Source organism: Salminus brasiliensis, chromosome 5 (genome assembly GCF_030463535.1).
Source record: "Salminus brasiliensis chromosome 5, fSalBra1.hap2, whole genome shotgun sequence".
Taxonomy (NCBI): Eukaryota; Metazoa; Chordata; class Actinopteri; order Characiformes; family Bryconidae; genus Salminus; species Salminus brasiliensis.
This window is the reverse complement of record NC_132882.1, coordinates 8,498,017-8,517,212: the sequence shown is the minus strand read 5'-3', so window position 1 is coordinate 8,517,212 and position 19,196 is coordinate 8,498,017. Positions and strand designations below refer to the sequence as shown.

Below are 19,196 nucleotides of genomic sequence, written 5' to 3'. Positions count from 1 at the left end.
CTGTGGAACTGAAACCGATCCCATTAAAGTTATCCAGAATCCCAGCAGGGAACGCTAGCTGGATGGGCCTAGCCTAGTGTCTTGCACACAGCTCCTGCCGCTGCTTCCTGTCTTACCTCCCTCTCTCTCTCTCTCACACTTCTGCTCTGTCCAGGACGACAACTGTTCTCAGACAACAGAAGACGAGAGACATGAGCTCCATTGTGACAGGCTATTCTTACCCACCAAAGGCACGTCGGTGCTCAGGCATTGCTGAGATGCTTGGACTGTGTTTGTCCTTACAGGAGAACACCCAGCATCAGGATTAGCCCTCAATCACAAACATTAACTTCTCATCTTGATATCAGGGCCATGGAGGACATGTTTTTTGGAGTCTTTTTTAAGAAATAGATGATTACAAAACAGAAATCAGTGCTCTCAATATCATTAAACTAATTTGATAAAAGAAAAAATCTTAAGCTCTGCACAACTTTACAGCTTTCAAATAACCAGTAGGAACCTAAACTATAAAAGTAAGAAGAAAAAGAAGAGGTTTTGAAGGAGTCCAAAATAATTAGCAGAGTCTAAGACTAAGAAAGCCAAATTCTGAGTAGGTCCCCCTTGTGCCACCACAGAAGATCTGACCATTCAAGGCCTGGACTCCACAAGACCTCTAAAGGTGTCCTGTGGTATCTGTCACCTGTATGTCCTGTATGTACACATAAATGACCCTGTCGTCAGTTCACAGTTGTCCTTTCTTGGAGCACTTTTGGTAGACATTGACCACTGTATACCAGAACAACCCCACAAGACCTGCCTGTGTTTTGGAGATGTTGGAGAACCAAGCCTCACAGTTTGGTTCTTGTCAAAGTGGCTCAATTTTTTTTCTGCTTTTGTGTATCTGTGTGTATTTTCATGTTTTTGATGCTTATATTTGATACATTCTTTGATTCATTCTTGTCATACAAAAACTCCAAAACCTTAACTGTATTATTAGTTTTTTTAGCTTAATTTAAAAAATACAAACAAATGTCATTTTTGACATCATTTGAATCTGGCAGTCTTTACATTGTAGCAGAATTTCACAATAAATGGGTCAATAGAAATAGACCAATGGAGAATCTTCTTATCTTCAAAAACGTAATGTAAAAAGATTGAATTCCAAGTCATTTTGGAGCATTTCTATTGGTCCATTTATCATGCCATTTGGATGCAATGTAAAGAACAACCTGTTTTAAATTCAAAAGGTAAAAACCTATAAAAATGGAGATACAAGGTTTTTTGTGACAGTGACGGTATACTTAATTAAAAAAAAATAATTCCAAGTAATTTTTAACTATTAAACAATAATACATGTGTAGTGTGTGCTCCTAAAGTCTATTAGGTCCTTGGTTTAGCAACATTGTAATGTTAAGCTGTGACAAACATTTCAATGTCATTTACAGTTTACGGTCTGTATGCCTGTACTGTACTGCACTGCACTTCATTTAGCCCGTCTGTAGGCTTTTCCTGCGTGATGCAATGTCCAGCAGCAGCATATTGATGAAAATGTCCCTCATTTTAATTCAGTCCTTATGACATTTGGCATGACTGGATGCCGGTGGCTCAGAGAAGAGCGCAGTGGAAATCTCTAAAAGCCTTTAACCCGTTCTAAATGACCTCAGGGAGCGGGGCATCTGGACAGACAGGAGTTTGACTGGATCCCATTCGCTTATGAATGGAGCCTTCTGTGCATGACCACCAGCAGATGCAGGGCAATAACGCTTGTGCTTGGTGGCGTAATTGAGTGGCGATGCATGGAGTGCACCGAGCCAGCATTAGAGGGACTCAGTGCAGATATTTTGGAAAACCCAGGAGAGCTTTCAGTTGAGCTATGGGCCCCTGCATGCAGATAGAAAAAGAGCCTGGCACTGCCTGGTGGTGTTGTCTGATCTGAAGACGTGATTACACTGTAACCAGCAGTGTGGCGAGGAAAGCTTCGTCAGTGGTCTCCAGTCTTGGTCTTGGAGATCTCCTGTACCTTCTTGTGGAATCTAGTTACAAGCACACTCTGGTGCACCTGCTCCAGCTAATTCACTTCTTTAGATGTCCTGGATTGACTGGATCAGATGCATTCGTGTTAGGAAAGGAGTGGGGGTGGGGAGGGGTGGGATGCTCGTTGTCAGAGCTTATCTCTCATCATTCTCACAAGCAATTACTACATTCATGTAAACTCATCTGCAGAGAAAATGTGCAGAGTTGGGCAGAACACTTGGATTTTTCCAAATGTATTCTGTATTCTGGCACAGTATATAAAAAGTGACGTATTAAGAATACACTAAGAATTACTTCAGAATATATCTTGATCAGACAGATCGGATTCATGCTAATCTTCACTGTTACTGGCTCACAATTTCCTAATCGTGATAAATTTCTTTTAAGGAAAAGCTTCCAAAATTAATTTTATCTTTATCGTTTGCTTCAGTATTAAATATAGGTTTCATGTGGCGACAATATGACAACATTTATTCAGTAAATTTGTCTGAAAACATATTTTCTAGTGGATGAATGAGCATCATCCTAGGCCCTGTCATCAAATATCTGGATATTTTTAAAAAAGCGGATTCTCCTTCTAGTTTTAAACATATTTCCATCCACACAGAGACGAAACACCTGTAGGAGCATGCTAGCCCTGAATGGGGCAACGGTAGCTAATAAAGAGAGACATGTGGTGTTATGGCTGCTACTGAGCTACCATACCATGTGGGAGACTGGGGTCGATTCCCGGTCTCGTTGACGTTACTGTGCTCCACCAATAAGAGTCCTTGGGCAAGACTCCTAACACTACATTGACCCGCCTCTGTAACACGAGTAACCTTGTAAGTCGCTCGGGATAAGAGGGTCAGTTAAATGCCATAAATGTAAATGAAAACTCAGGTTTAATATTCTGAAATTATTCTAAATTTAAGTAGATTATATACCTGTAATAGAACAGAATTTACATTTATTCATTTGTCGAAATCTGAAATCTAGTACTAGTAAATCTAGTATGTGCATGTATACGTTGTAGTGTGACTTACGTAGTTCACTATATAGTAATGTTTTTGAGATTTAGCCTGAAGCATGTTTTATTAATACATGACAACAGAGTTTTTTTAAATGTCCACTATGAAAAGCTCAGTTTTCATTAATCACAAAAGGCATTCTTGTGTGGACAGGAGGCCCAAATGCCTCTCCATAATGACAAAATGAGAGCTAGGTTTACAAGCATAATTTAACATTGAAAAGTTACAAAAGAAATCAATTTCATTTACATAATGTGAGTTATTCTTTGAAAGATCCGGATGTAGACAGGACCTAGATGGTGAAGGTGTTCAGGGCAGTTCAGGGGAACTGTGGAGGTCAACATGAGATTTGGAAGACCAGGAAAATATGACGGGAACTGCTCATATGCTGGTAAGACAGGCAAATCCAAACTACCATATCACTGCCAAGACCTTGCATAACAGTTTAGCTTTTAATGTATTACAGGAATATGCAACATATGCAAATACTGTTTATGTTCGATTAGCAACTGAGGCTATGTTTACCACTCAACTGGAAAAAAGCTTCCCCTTTTGAGTGGTTCCTCTCTGTGATTCTACCTCATGCTCGTTGAAAGGTTCAACCTTTCAGTCTTGCTTCATTAGGGAGTTTTTTCCCCTCATGCTCTTAGGGAGGTTCTCTTTGAGTGTTGGTTTCTCATAGCTTCTGTGCAATGAGATGAGCTACTAGGCACAGGTTCGATAAGCAACTAGGCACAGTGCGAATTCATTTTTTTCCAATGTTTCTCAATAGTTCACATCCTCAATGGTAATACCAGTCAAATACAGTAATCCCATGTGTGCTTGTAGTGAATTGCACACAAACCCTAGTGGTTTCCTAGAGTGCATATACCTCATACATCACCTGCATTCAGACTACACCTCTGGTATTGCCCACCATTGTAAAAGCTTGGAGCAGCGATGGGTCATTTTCTTCTCAGTCTTTGTGCCAGCAATTGTTCATTAAAGGAAAAAGAAAAGTGTTTACTCATTCATTAGTGAGAAAGGTTTACCAAATGAAACAGCTGTCAGGGGGACCGGTTTATTAACTATTACACTCACCTGTCTCACACTGGAAGTGTGTCGTGGCGTGTAACAAATCACTGCAGGGCTGCAGGGGAGCTGGCTGAATTAGATTCATACTGAATGAGTGTGTGTGTTTGTGTGTGTGTGGGTGGGGGTGTGGAGCTGGCAGCAGACTGAAGATCATTTAGAAAAGAAGTAAAAGGAGAACTGTGAGCATTAAATCCTGGTCTGTACGTTACATCCTAAGGCCTAAAAGCCTTCATTAGATCTTCAATCACCGGCTTGGAAAGCATATTGATCCACATGAAGCCTGCCAGTGATTCCAGTCGTTTATGCAAACCACAGAGCGAATGGTGCGTCTGAGCAATGCTAATAAGCAGACTTGTCCATTAGAACATTAAATATTAAGAAAGACTGATATACAGTCGTGTGAAAAAATAGTATACCCCATGAAAGCATTTTATATTATACAAATCTAGTAGATTTGTATAATATATCTAGTATATATATCTAGTAGCCTTGTTCCCTGGACAGTCTATGTCAGCAATGGGTGCACTTAGACACTTGGACATATAGTCTAGCTTATAAGTCTGATACCTAGAACATAAATATGACTTTCTACCGTTTCATCATTTCATGTTGGTCATTCTCAGCACTGCAGTGACACTGACTGACATGGTGGTGGCGAGTGTGTTAGTAGTGTGTGTTGTGCTGGTGGTACGAGTGGATCAGTCTGTTGGTCAAATCATGGCCCAAAAAAAGGTTTCTGTCTAAACCTCACTTTCCGCCGTTTCATCATTTCATGTCAGCCTCTAACTCAATTGTCAGGCCAGCTGGTCAGCGCCTGGCCTCTAGCTGAAGGCACACTCAAGGTTGGTCAGCGAGCGTTAATGCTAGACCCACTGACCTGGCATGCTTCGTAAAGGACACATTTAGAAGTGTTAAGGCTGTAATCTAGGCCTTGGGCCTGTACTCAGACAGTGCTATGTGTTTCAGGAGTATTTTAGGATATTTGGCTTGTGAAGGTGTCGTGTGAAATGGCTCGCTAAGAGAGCCATCTAAGTGGATGGTCAGTGGTTTTTATTTAGCATCAGCATTATGTTGGTTTAATGGAACATTAAATTAATGGTCATTTAGACTTTAGATTGGAGTTTTCTTTCAAATAAATTGAAGAGAATCTGGCTCCTCAGGGCCCCCAATAAAAATGTAAAGTATGTCTTGAGTACTAGACTACTAGACTAGGAAAGATAAACGCCTGCTGTACTTTACCAGTATTGCTCTCCTCTCTATGTGGAATGGGTGGTCCTAAAAGTGGGTCAGGTTTATGTTAACATACCCCTGACTGATCACAAAGCTAACATGGCACTGCTCTTGTTTCAAGTCCGAGCAAGTCCGAGTGCTGCTGTGTCTGATCCACTCGTACCAGCAGCGCTGTGGGGTCCTGACCACTGAAGAGAAAACGGGGTGAAAGGAGGCTAACAGAGTATGACAGAGACACAGATGGACTACAGTGTGTAGAAACAAGGGTGTTAATAATATGGCAGATCGGTCCAAATCAATAAACAACCAACCACTCAGCCCGCCAGCCACGAAAGCAGACTCAAGCAACCAGGACGCTTTTATTGCAACTTTTCAAAGTTTATTTCTTGTGCCAGTTTCTAAACATTGCTTTTTGAACTGGGAGCACTGGTTAAAATCATAGGTTCAGAGAGTAAGAAACTGCATGCGGCCTTTCGAGCCTCCAGGCACGGCGCGATGGCCGCGGGAGCTGGGTTCACTTTGCTAAACAGAAAAAATTAAAATTACAGTGAACTGAAAGATCCGAGCGGGAACACAGGGCTCAGCGCTTGGCACACAGCGGGCACATACTGAGGGCTGACCTTCAGAAGAAGGAAAAAAATATATAATAATAATAAAAAACAAAAACAAAAACAAGAGCGACGACAATAACAGAGTTATAAGATACATACGACCAATAAACATAAAACAGAGAAATAATAATAAAAAAAAAAACTACAGCAGTTTTTCCAATTTTCTTTAGTTAGCACAGGAGACCACCAAGAGTAGAAAGACACCGAGAGTCGAGTCTATAAATCCTAGAAGTTGGAACGAAAAAGCGTAGATAAATAAATCGGGGGGAAAGAGGGACGAGAGAGACGGGAAGAAGATTACAGGGGGAGAGAGAGTAGGGGGGGGACATTTAAGAAAAATAACAGAAAACTCTATGCAGAGGTAGAGTTCAGTGCAAGGCTAACACAACCCTCACCAGCTCACTGCCTCCTGAAGTCACTCCGGCCTCCGAACGCCAGGTCGTGACCTTACACCCTTGCTCGCATACAATAAATAGAATAATACAATCTTTGAATACTTCTCCACCCGACCAACTCCCAAGATCTGTTCTCAACACAATCCAACCCAACACAAAGTGCAGAGGGCCTTTAAAAGCACAGCGCCATCACCATGACCCTCACCATCGAGTCCACTCAAACCCAGTCCTTTTCCACACACACACCTCCAGTTCACACTAAGTTAGCAGACTGGGCATCTTCCGGAATCTAGAGTCTACATGGCGTTTAACTATGCAGCATGTTGTTTGCAGCAAGGTTCATCATCATCACTCAATGTGTTCATATTTACTGATTGCTAGTGCAGGCTCCAGACGCATGCACCACAGAAAAGGCCAAACCACAGTCCACGTACGAATACATGTAAGAACACATGACATAGTTTTTAAATCAATGGTGACAATAAGAGAAATGGATTTTGTCCTCGCTGACAAAGAAAAGTCTCTGGAATTGCTTTTTTAAATGTTTTATTTTATGATCAATGTAAGTCAAAGGATGACAAAGCAGTGCTTCTGCCCCCAAACTGACAGATCAGGCTCCATTAACGTGAACCCACCGCTGCGGGTTTGCTTTCACCGGCATGGCTCATGGCAAGCATGCTGAGATTGGCCTGACTTGTGGAGTTGAACACAAATAATGACAGTACAAATTGGCCAAAAGCAAAAGAACAGACTCTCGCAGACACTTTAAGAACGATCGCTCTCAAAAAGCAATTTCTGACACTTTCTGATCCCAAAACTCTTCCTAATAAAACTCAAATCACTAATTATCATGACTTATTTCCAACTCCGCATCTTTTTACTTCACCCCCAGATTCCTCTACCCACCTTGCCCCCCCATGAATCAGAGATGATTGAACGTGAATACTGATCACTCATAAATATCTCAACATATTTAAACTATGATCATTCTGAACACAGTATATACACTGTACAAAACTCACTTTCAAAAAGTTAGAATTTCTTTTCTCTTTATTTTTAATGCTTTTCCGAGCAAGAAGGTTGTAGTTTCCCACAGAAGAGAATACAAATGACCAGTCTCTCACGTGCTGATGTAGATTATTAAATAAATACTTCCAAAATGACGCCAACATCAGGCGTCTCACTTCTCCAAGCACGATTCAAATGGAAGATCAGCAATCAAATGTTATAATGTCGTACAGATTCAGGATTCAGAACTTAAAACGCTGCACTCAGCTCCTTAAGGTATGTTTGTTACGAGTGTGGTGGAGAAAACGTGTGGTTTTACAGAACTGGAATCTAAGGCCATGTTTCTAGCAACTAAAGCCAGGCACCAGGTGGAATAAATGGCAGTGGATATTGCATCAAACTCTTCTTCAACTCTCCATACAAGTCCAGTTACTAATGCTACGCTACTACAGAAGACCAACAAGCCACTGTAAGCCACACACCAAACTTGACGGTAGTATATCATACCAAATGATCCAGCCATGCTCCACCCACTGATACACTCTTTAATAGAAAGAAAGAAAGAAAAAAATGCTGCTATATTGGGCAGGTTTTTACAGAATGATCATACAAATCCTACTGAAGCTGAAGTACTCAGAACTCACACTTAGAGCATTAGTAGTACTGCAGAGATACAGTTCACACGGTGGCACAACTGCTATTATTGTAAATAATAATAATAATAATAATAATAATAATAATTATTATTATTTTTATTATTATTATCTTCTAAAACAATCCAGGTCAAAGTACAATTTTACATAAAATCCCTCTGCAAACACTGCAGCCATGAAAAAAAAACTGCAGAATTTGGGGAAATCTGCACTACAGTTTTGAAGAATATTTTCATTAGAGCTTTTTAATGCTTGTGCAAACTTGTGGGTGGAGCATGAACAGGCCAATGTCATATAAACTTCAGTACTCAAAAATAATTTGAACTCCTTTTTTATGTATACATTTGATTTAAAAGGAAATATTGGCAACACATTTTGCCAGCAACCACTCACAATTCACACTACCATTCAAATGTTTGGAATTAAGCATTACATTAACAACAGTTATGCGATTTAATAACGTCTACAGTGCAGACTGAACTGCTGAGTATTTCAAGATACTTTGGGAATGTACAGTACATGACCAATTAATTACAATAATCAAATATTTGTAGTACGTTTTGGGGGATTTTCCTTTGGGATCACCAATCATCAATTTTAACATCTGTAGCTGTGGCCCTAATTCTGGACACATCTAATCTCTATATCTTCATTTTCTGCACAGTTTCCTATAAAACATGAACTGAAGCTGTAGAGAAGTAGTGGGATCATAATACAGTCATGCAAAAGTCTGCATTTCCCAGCTCTTCATTTTCAAAAGTGAAAATACATGATCAGATCCTCTACAAGAAACCAACTTAAATATTGCATTCCTCTACAAATTTAAATTCATTTGCTATACAGCTCCGGACAAAAATGAAGAGACCACCCTACATGATCAGTTTCTCTGTTTTCTAATAATTATACGCATTGTGTTTAGGGAAATTAAGATTTGCGTTGTATTTCATAAACCATGGACATTTCCCCAAATTCCAAATAAAAATATTACTATGTAGAGCATTTATTTGCAGAAATGACAACTGCTCAAAAACAGCTGCTCAAATAATGCAAATAAATGATTATAATAATTATAATGAAGAAGTTATTAAATAAGTTATTATTCAGATTTAAACAACACAGTGCTAACACTTGAACTTTGAGAGCATTCAGAAATCACTATGATTAAATAACCTTGACTGCCAATCACAGCTCTCATGTCTTGGCAGGCTCTCCACTAGTCCCTCCATTCTGTTTGGCGACTTTATGCCATTCATAGTCTGCAAATTCAGCTAACTCAGCTTTGTTTAATGACATGCCTGGAATAAACTCCCATGCCATACACGTAGATGCAAATTTAAAAAGCAAAAAAGTAAGTGGTCTCTTACTTTTTCCAGAGCTGTATATATATTTATATTTATAAGTGTATGTCACTGTCTCAAAAAAAAAACACAAAATGTGCACTTTACAAGAGAAGGAAAAACTTTCAATAAAAGTCAATGTAAAAAGATTTTATTCCAAGTCATTCTGGAGCATTTCTATTGGAATGAAATTAAAATTTGGACAAAATGTAAACAACTTCTGTCACATTATGTCAAAAGGAGAAAAAGCGAAAAATGAAGACGCAAAGTTGTTGTGCGACAGTGACGCAATACAACATTGTTTTCAATTTATGTTCCAACAGCAAATATACAGTACTTATAAAAGGTGCAGAATGTGTTGCTTATAGAGGATGTACTGCTTTTCACTTCGAAATTCAACAAAATATGTAATTTAATTTTTCTCAAAATATTTGCTGAAATATAATCTAACACATGTATCTTCCAAAAACTGTTTTTTTTGGAAGCAAGGATTCCAGACTTCCGAGGGATTATTCCAAACATTTCAATGGTAGTGTGATTCAGATCAGACTTCGAGCTTTAATATGCTTTCGAACGCAAGCTTCTATCTTTCTGTGATGCAGTGGACACACGAGTGGCTCAGCATGAGAGGTCAAGCGTATGTTTCTTTGTCCCAAATCGTGACGAGGAGAGAAGCCTACATAACATAGCATTAAAAATAGAAGAGCACATGGAGGCTGTGCTACACGATGTCCAACCATGATGAAAATCTCTCCCTCCATTTTTACTCAATCTCTCTGCAACTCTGGACTCAGGTTCCCTTGACCTCACTGCAGAACGCTCTTTCTCTCTAAGCGTGGGGTTTCCTGGACTTCTTGCTAGTGTGTGGCTTTATAAACTTCTAAACAGGACAGGAAGCCTCCTCACAAGTGTTAAAGTAGTCATGATGTTCAAATGCCTCTGTGGGTTCCTTAATTCCTTAATTCTATTTAAAAATCCAGGTTCTTCATTTCTCTCATTCCTCATAGCGCAGCACACCAGCTAACACTGCATGAACAGCATGTTTACATGAGCTTCCAATTACTGACCAAGATCATAAACTAATATTTTTTCATGAAACGGATGCTAGTAGGCTAGTTACCTTAGAAATGCCAACTACACTCTTAGAAATAAAGGAGCTTCAAAGGGTTCTTTGAGCGACACCATAGAAGAACCAGGTTTGATACCATAAAGAACCACTTTAGATGTAGACTGTATGTCCGAATGTTTGTGGACACACCGTCTAATGAATGCATTCAGCTACTTTAAGTTGCACCCACTGTCGACACAGATGTGCAAATGCACTCACACATGCATAGCTTGCCTAGTCTCTGTACTATTGCCTGTAGTACTGTACAGTCTGTAGTACTGCCAAAAGAATAAGACTTTCTGAAGTAGATGAACATGAACCTATTGGCACCATGCTGCCTAATGCCAGGCATGGACTATAGGGGTATAAGGTCCCCCAGCACTGAGCTGTGGAGCATTGGGGCCGTGTTCTCTGGAATGATGGTTGGCGGTCCATCCAATACCTTTGGGATAAGGTGGGGTGGTGATCATCCTTCCGACATCCTGCCCTCACTGAAGCTCACTAAAGCCTTTCCTGGACAGTAGAGAATGCTTACGTCAACAAAAGCAGGATGAACATTTATTTTGAATACTCTTGATTTCTGAAGAAACAATGAATGAGCATGTGTCCCAATACTTTTGTCCAGAGAGTATATCTGTGAAGAACTTTTTCAGGGTTAATACAAATAGATGTTAAGGTTCTTCACACTCACATGTCTTTTACAAAAAGACTACTTTATGGAGCCAAAAGTGGTTCTCCTATGGCATCGTTTAAAGAACCCTTTGAAGCACCTTCATTTTCAAGAGTGTGGTGTACAATCAACCAAGATTAGAAGCAGAAACATGACAGCACGGGTAGCCAAAGTGGTGATGTTGCACTCTGATCACATCTTAGCCTTTTGGCTCGAAAAACAAGAGAAGTGCCTTTGGAGAGACTGTACAGACGAACAGCTGGAGGCTGCAAGAGTGTGTGGTTTTGGGCCGTTACAGCTGCTGTCAGGTCAGATGCTATTGTGCTTCAGAGAAGACTGACTGTACGGAAATCAACAGACTTGGAAACAAAAGGAAGGAATGTGTAAATCATACAAAATAAGTTTCAGAATGCTTCCTAATCCAGAACGCCAATCGCGTAAGACACACTGAGAGGTGCTGGAATGCTCTTCCTCGTGTGAGGCGATGCTTCGGGGGTCCATCTGCTGCTGAAATGAACCAGCAGTGCTCTCCACCCTCTCTCTCTGCCACAGGTTCAACAGATCTCCTGTCCTGGTGTCTTGTATTTACAGCAGCCGTCAGAACAACAAAGACACGTGTGGAAAGTGAAAAGCCCCACCCATAGGTGGGGTGGGGCTCTGAGCAGACGTTTTGTCCTCCCAGGAAGAAGAGGCTTTTCGTGGACAGTCTCTGTCTGTCGCGCCACAGTTCACCAGCCACCTCTGCTGTTAGGAAATGATGGCGGGAGACCACCGCACCACTGTCAGATTGTCCGCACTCACCGACCGCTTCTTTGCTGCTTTTCTCAAGTCCTTATACTTGTCGTCGCAGAGCCTGGAGATAGCCTGTGTGTGAGAGAGGCAGAGAGAGAAAGATTATTTAATATATTATTTAATATATACTATACTATATGGACAAAAGTATTGGGACACCTTTAATTATTGTTTCTTCTGAAATCTAAAATCTAAATGCAGGAACTCTCCAGGAAAGGCCACAGTCCAGGGAAAGCTTTCTATTATATTTTGAAGGAGCACTGCTGTGAGGATGTGATTGCATTCAGCTTCTACAGTGTTAGTGAGGTCAGGATGTTGGATGATCACCAGCCCACCTCATCATCCCCAACTCCCCAACTCATTCCAAAGGTATTAGACAGAGCACCAACCATCATTCCACTGAACACAGTTTTTCCACTGCTCCACAGCTCAATGCTATACCCCTCTAGTCCACATCTGGCTTTAAACGTGGTGCCAATAGGTTTATGGTCATCTGCTCCAGAGTCTCCTACTCTACTGGCAATACTTCTCTACAGAGACTAAACAAGCCGTGTGTGTGTGTGCATGTGCACGCATTTGCACATCTGTGTCAGCAATGGTGCAACTTAAAGTAGCTAAATGCATTCATTACAGGGGGTGTCCACACAGATTTGGACAGCAGTACTAAATTTTAAGTAAACAAGTTCAACTCAAATACAGCAGCCTCATTTACACACACAATTCTATGCATATTCAACAATCATGAAAAAGACAAATCACTGGTGAAGCTGGTCTGATGTCACTTCTCAGCCCAACACAACAGGTACAATAACATTGTGCATGGCCAGGTCTATTAGCAGGGTTCTGCCCTTACAATACAGTGAGGAATTGCACAAAGTATCTAAATATAATACTTTTTCAATACTTAAACTAAAATAATTCATTCATGTACATAAAATAGAATAGCTTTGTGTTAACAAGAGAGAGATTAAATAAAAAAAGACCTGTTAGTTAAGCCAAAAACATAAAAATGGTGTGAGGGGAACTGCAACAGGATTACTATTACTGAGGCCATTTACTCGAGAAATATTAGCAGTGGACCATAAAAACTGCAGACACTGCAAATTCATATAGGATCAAAACAAGGGAGTAAATCTGACTATTTCTGATATGCAAGTATTAGTTTTTGTTGAGTTAATGAAGTTTTTTCAGCTGCAAAAATAAAAATCATAAAAAAATTATTCTCTCTCTCTCTCTCAGGATAATGGACTACACCTCTTGTTTCACACTCACACACACATATCTATATATCTATATCTATATATGTATATCTATATATATATATATATATATATATATATATATATATATATATATATATATATATATTAGTATAATTTCGGTGTTGACACACAAAATCCTTGTACCCAATTTTTTTTTTTTTTACTTTTTAGACATGATTTTAAACTGGTGTTTGTTCTGTACAAAATTCATGACGAATGAACCAACCGAAATGCTCCAAATCACTTAATATTTTTTACATTGACTTGCACTAAAAGTTTTTTTTCCTTCTCCTGTAAAGTTGCAATTCTGAAAATGAAAGGTTCTGTGAAAGCAATGACTGTTTGCTCCCCAATTGTCCCTGATATTAAAACAATGGATTTCATTATAATGTTAAAAACTTTAGCATCAGGTAAAAATAATCATGTGTTAAAATATACCAAACCTTGAGAGAGCCTGCGAGAGAAAGACAAAGAGAGACAAGGTGGGAGGGGCTTGGCAGTCAAATTTTAATTTGAATATAAATATAAAAAACTTTGATGGCACTTAAGTGCAGACAGAAGAAGTCTGTTGTTGATTTGGAGCTGCTGTCTGCGGGCAGGACGGACATAGTGAGCTTCTGTTGAACCTGAGCTGTGCCTTGTCCAATTACAGCATGAAACTTAAACAGTCAGAATCAGATCAGAGGGCAACCACTGACTGATCCATCCACCCACCCACTCACTCACTCACGCACGCACTCATCCACCCACCAGCATCAGCCCTGACCATACACACAAACACACGAGCAGCATCATTAGCAGCCTGCTCCACCAGAACAGCAGCTGGATAAAGGCTGGATGCATAATTGCTTCGTTTCCCTGACCCACTATGGCTCGGTACCAGTATTCATCCACTTCACAGACCATAACAGACATCCTCCATCGTACAGAGCATGTTTCTTAGGTTAATCGCAGCTTAAAAGACAGGAAATGCTTGCGGCATGCCTCAGGCGGATCGGAGGGATGTTCTGAGCTGAAAATCTCTTCTGTAGAGCAGTGTAAACTCCTGGGCTGGAAGCTAAAGAGTGAAAGTCTCTCTAAAACTGCAACAGGATCTGTACAACTACACTAGACACACCATACGTACAACAGTATCTAGACACTGCTTTTTTAATGAGCGAGTTTAGCTACTTTACAGTGCACGCTTTACTGACACAGGCATTTAGTTGAGCATGCACAGCTCATTTAATCACCTAGCCAATTTATAGAGTGCACTGGATGGCACTAGCCATGCCTCTATGAGTCTATAGCCACCATGCCTAATGCCACCTGGTAGATAGAGGGGTATAAATCCCCGCAGTACTGGGCTTTGGAGCAGTGAAACTGACCTCTCTAAAGTGCCAATACAGTTCCAGCCAATACCACTGAGTGGTATCATCATTATCAGTACCTGACCTCATTAATGCTCTCTATGGCCAAATACCAGCAAATCCTCACATCCATGTTCAAAATATAGTGTAAGACTTTTGCAGAAGATTAGAGGCTGAGTTATTACTCTTGATTTCAAAAGCAACTCTGGAGGAGCAGGTGTCTACAAACTTCTGGACGTATAGTATATCATAGGACGGCAGAGACTGATATACGGACCTGATCGCTCGTAATGCTCAACAAGGCAGGTGTATTAGGCAAAGCCTGGCTTGTCAGCCCTGTAAAAACTCCAACTCCCATAATGCTTAGTTAAAAACCACCTCAAGCACCTGTCTCCAGGACAATGGACCACACCCGTTTTCACCTTAGTCAACCTGAAGTATCTGCATGCTAATCTGCAGACGAAAGTCTGTGCTATACTCATGGAAGATCACAGTAAACAAGAAACATGTATTCTATGCAGTCTAACTAACATCTAGGTGGTGTTTACCAAAGGCATTCTGGTCCACGCTGATCTTTAAACAATTATTTTTGATTATAACTGCTGCCCGATTCAGATTCAAACCCCTGACTCTGGTCTACAAAGCCAAGACTGGACCAGCCCCTCCGTACTTGATGGCAATGGTCAAAAGCCGACCTGCACTAAGAGCCCTTCCAGCTTCAAGTACGGCTCGGCTCGACCCCCCATCCTTTAAGATCCACAGAAGACGAGCGTCCAGACTTTTTTCTGTTCTGGCACCGTAGTGGTGGTGCGAACTTCCTCTGGGTGTCTGAACAGCAGAGTCGCTCGCTGTCTTAAATTGCAGACTGAAGACCCACCTCTGAGTATTGTGATCTCCAAACTTCTGTATTTAGTAGTATCTAAGCTTAGAGGTATCTTTTGGAGTCTAGCTGATACAAACTACCTATGATATTTTCTGAGTAAACAGTGAAGCACCTTTGTAAGTCGCTCTGGAGAAGAGCGTCTGGTAAATGCAGTCAATGTAAATGTAATGTTTATGTAATGTAAACAGGACTGTGTGTGTACAGAATTTCTTAGTGCTTACTGAAAGTTTCGCAAGTTAAAACATCATTAGACTGCAGGACAGGTTTAATGAATCCATTCATGTTGTGTACAGTGGTAGATCTGTAATTGCAGCCTCCAAAACAACTGTACTCTCTGTTCCACTGGCATCGACAGCGACTAATGAGCTGTTTCCAGATCCAGGATCTACTCTTCTGACCTGCGGATTTTGTACTGATTGCCTGCTGTTGTGCTTGTCTAATAAAGCCCAACAAGTTGTCCTAGTCTTGCTCTCTCAGGGGCGGCACTCCTAGCATGATGTTGGTCAGCACAGGTGTCTGTTAACTGTTGTATCAGAGATAGGGTGCAGCGCGTTCCTCCAATTACACTGGCTACCTAGCGATGCTGCATCAGCGGCAGTTTGAAAAGAGGCGACTGCTGACTTCACATGTGCCGGAGGAGGCATTGGTAGTCTTCACCCTCCTAGTGTTGGGGAATTCAAATGAACGAGGGATTAATTGGGTTGATTGGCCTTGCTAATTTGGGAGAAAATTAGGTACATCTACAACTCCATCCAACGAACCTGACACAGCCCCTTACAGGAGCCGAACGCCTTACTGGAAAAGACATAACTCCACCAGAGGAGGCTTTTTCCAGCTTATCAGAGCCAAAACAACTTGGAGCTTTTTTGTCTTCGTTTACAAGTGTTTTCAAAAGTGTTTGGAAGCAGTAGTTTAGCTTAACTTTAGCTTAGCTTAGTCTCAAACCTCCTTACAGTGTTTTCTAAGTATAACAATGTTTAAACACTCACCTCTAGTTTCTGGGCCTTCTCCCTGCTCAGAGGCTCCAGAGGAAAGCTGAGGTTGTTGGCCTCGGACAGCGAGCGCAGGTCAAAGTAGTACTTGGCGTACACACTCGATGGCACATTGATGTTAAACTGCAGCAGCTCCAAAAACTGCCTTTCCAACTCGTTCCTAAAACAGAGACAGAGAGAGATAAAGACCGAGCAAAAGAGAGAGAGAATCAGAAGGGCTTATTTTATTTATACATCAAAAAGCCGAATAACAGAGAACTGTTCAGAAATATAAACACTCATATATAACTGATATTTTTGAATATTGCGATAATTTTAGCCAAATGTAACAAAAATGATCCTTTTTTTCCTTAATTTTTCTTTAATTACTTTGCCTTTATATATGTGATTCATCTGTGCAATAATTCGGAGTGTACACAACAGAAAAGACAGCACTTAATTATAGCCCTTACACTAACTACACACATACATACTCTGAATGCCACTCGGAAAGATTATGATATGAGATCTGCTTTCTAGTAAAAAGCAATATACATGAGCGTGTCCAGAGGAAGGGTGCCAATGCGCCAGACAAAAGACAAGCAGCTGAAAATGCCCATTTCCACCATCTGGACGATAATTAAGTTGTTACAGTGTAATGTGAAATGCTAAGAATCGGCCTGGAAGAGAACATATGTCCAAGCTGACCCCATGCACAGTGAGGAGGATGGGTAGAGAGGGTAAAAGAAAATCTCAAAGCATCAACGCTGGGGTCAGATCGTCTCCTCATCTACAATCAGACGACACCTACATAACCACGAGTGGTTTGGGACGATTACCAAAAGAAAGCCAAAACAAAAGAAGAACACTGGAGGTGAGGCTTGGTTTAGACACGAAGACAGCCGTAAGGAAAAGTATCAAAAAAGCACCTCAACCCCACTGTGAAGTGTATTGGTGGATATGTGATGTGGGGCTCTAGACCACTTGTTTGGGTACATGTCATGGACTCCATCAGGCACCAGTAGCATATCAAACCAAAGTATACCTCAAATTCATCCCAACAAATGGTTACCTAACCACAGAACCAAGGTTTTGCCTGCAGATAACATGGATGCCTTTATGGATGAATTTTGCCATGTCCATCCCAGTCCTCTGACCTAAACCCTACAGAAAGGTTTAGGTCAGAGGACTGGGACGGACATGGCAAATTTCATCCATTAAAGCATCCATGTTATCTGCAGTCTTATTAAGCATTATAGGAAAATGACCCACGGCAGTTATCTTGGGGAGGTCACCAAAATGATTAAATAATAATAATAATAATATTAATAATAATAATAATACTATATAATCAAATAATAATAATAGGAACAACAACAACAACACAAATAAATTAATAATAATGACGGTAATATATTTATAGCTACTATTTTGTATTAACAAAAGATTATCAGATAATAATAAATAACAAGAATCCATTAATTAATCATTAATAAACTATAATTAAAATGAATACATCATTGTTATGAACCTTTTTTTTTTACAATAAGACAAAAAGAAATGTCAGATGTTGGTTAATTTTGCAAAATATGAAGAATAAAGAATTTTTATGCTCAATATTTATAGAGGGTACTGTATATGTATATGCCATCTGTACAAAAATATAGTTGTTGTTATAAATTATTAAGTGACATTAGAAACTAATCCAGTTGGATTTCGTATGCTTATGATATTTCTATCTGGGAAAACTACAGGGTAAGGTTTTTAACACTCACATGTGATACTTTGTAACTGAATTTGGATCATGAAAATATTGTTTCAGCGAAAATAATAATATACCTAAGTTTACATCTTACCGTCTGCAAAACACACCAAACTATCTCTCCACTGGGTGAAGAATCTCTCTTTTCACAGCACAACCCCCAAAACACACCCCTTTCTAGGCACACTAACTCTCTGAAAGACACTTAAATGAGGGCTGTTGTGAAGGGAGCAGGGTTTATTGAACGTATTTAATTAAACTAATTACATTCAATGAAATTTACTGTGTAAGCTTTCCTCAACCTGTTTCCTACAGCACACCAGCTTCTGCTGAATGTAATGAAAACAAACAGCAGATGAATGCCCTCGTCCGCACCACAGCAGTGGAAAACATTTTTATATACGGACTGAATCAAACCCACCCACTCTCAGACGGGCCTTTTTAAAATCACTAATTAGAAATTCACACAGTTAATGCGCTGCTTGAGAAACGCCGGCCTTGCCTTCCACCCACAACAACATTCAAATGCAGCAACAGACGAGCTAAATATAGCTAGCAGTGAAGGCTCTGACACACACACACACACACACACTTTTTTTTTTTTTACAGACCTCCTCTCTTCCTCCTCTGTCTCTGAGGAGAATCTAATGCATTCGTTCAATGTTTCCTCAGTTACTGGACCCGTGGCTGGAGCAGCACGCCGTCTGGCCTTTAAAATAACCGTGTACTCAGGAGGGGTCAGAGGTCAGTGGATGCATCACGCTCGGAGGCTCAGCTTTCATTCGGTTACAGTTCCCACGTGTGCCACACTGCTCTTTTCCACACGCTACTATCACGCCGTTTAAGCGCAGTTATGCCTCTGCTGTCCGACCTTTTTACAGTCGGAATATTTAGAGGTGCCATAAATATCAATCACTGATACTCTGATCTGAAAGGACACTGATGAAGACTGGTTACTCATCACTGCATTCAGATGTCAGAAGGCTTTTTAGTGAGCAGGATAAAGCACATGTCAGGGAAGTGTGTTTATATATAGGCCAAGTCCTTGAAATGCTGATAGATGTCAAT

At 40.4% G+C, this 19,196-nt stretch overlaps 1 protein-coding gene across 2 annotated transcripts in view; it reads right to left on the bottom strand.

Moving 5' to 3' along the window:
• Window positions 1-5,684: 5,684 nt before the first annotated feature.
• Window positions 5,685-19,196, bottom strand: part of ccny (cyclin Y) — an 85,872-nt gene continuing 72,360 nt past the window's right edge. For both annotated transcript variants that reach the window (XM_072679345.1, XM_072679346.1), the window contains 2 exons: window positions 16,385-16,547; window positions 5,685-11,973 (listed from right to left, as the gene is read on the bottom strand). In XM_072679345.1, coding sequence (XP_072535446.1) covers window positions 11,857-11,973; window positions 16,385-16,547 — 280 coding nt within the window. In that variant the 3' untranslated portion in view covers window positions 5,685-11,856. The remainder of the gene's footprint in view (window positions 11,974-16,384; window positions 16,548-19,196) is intronic.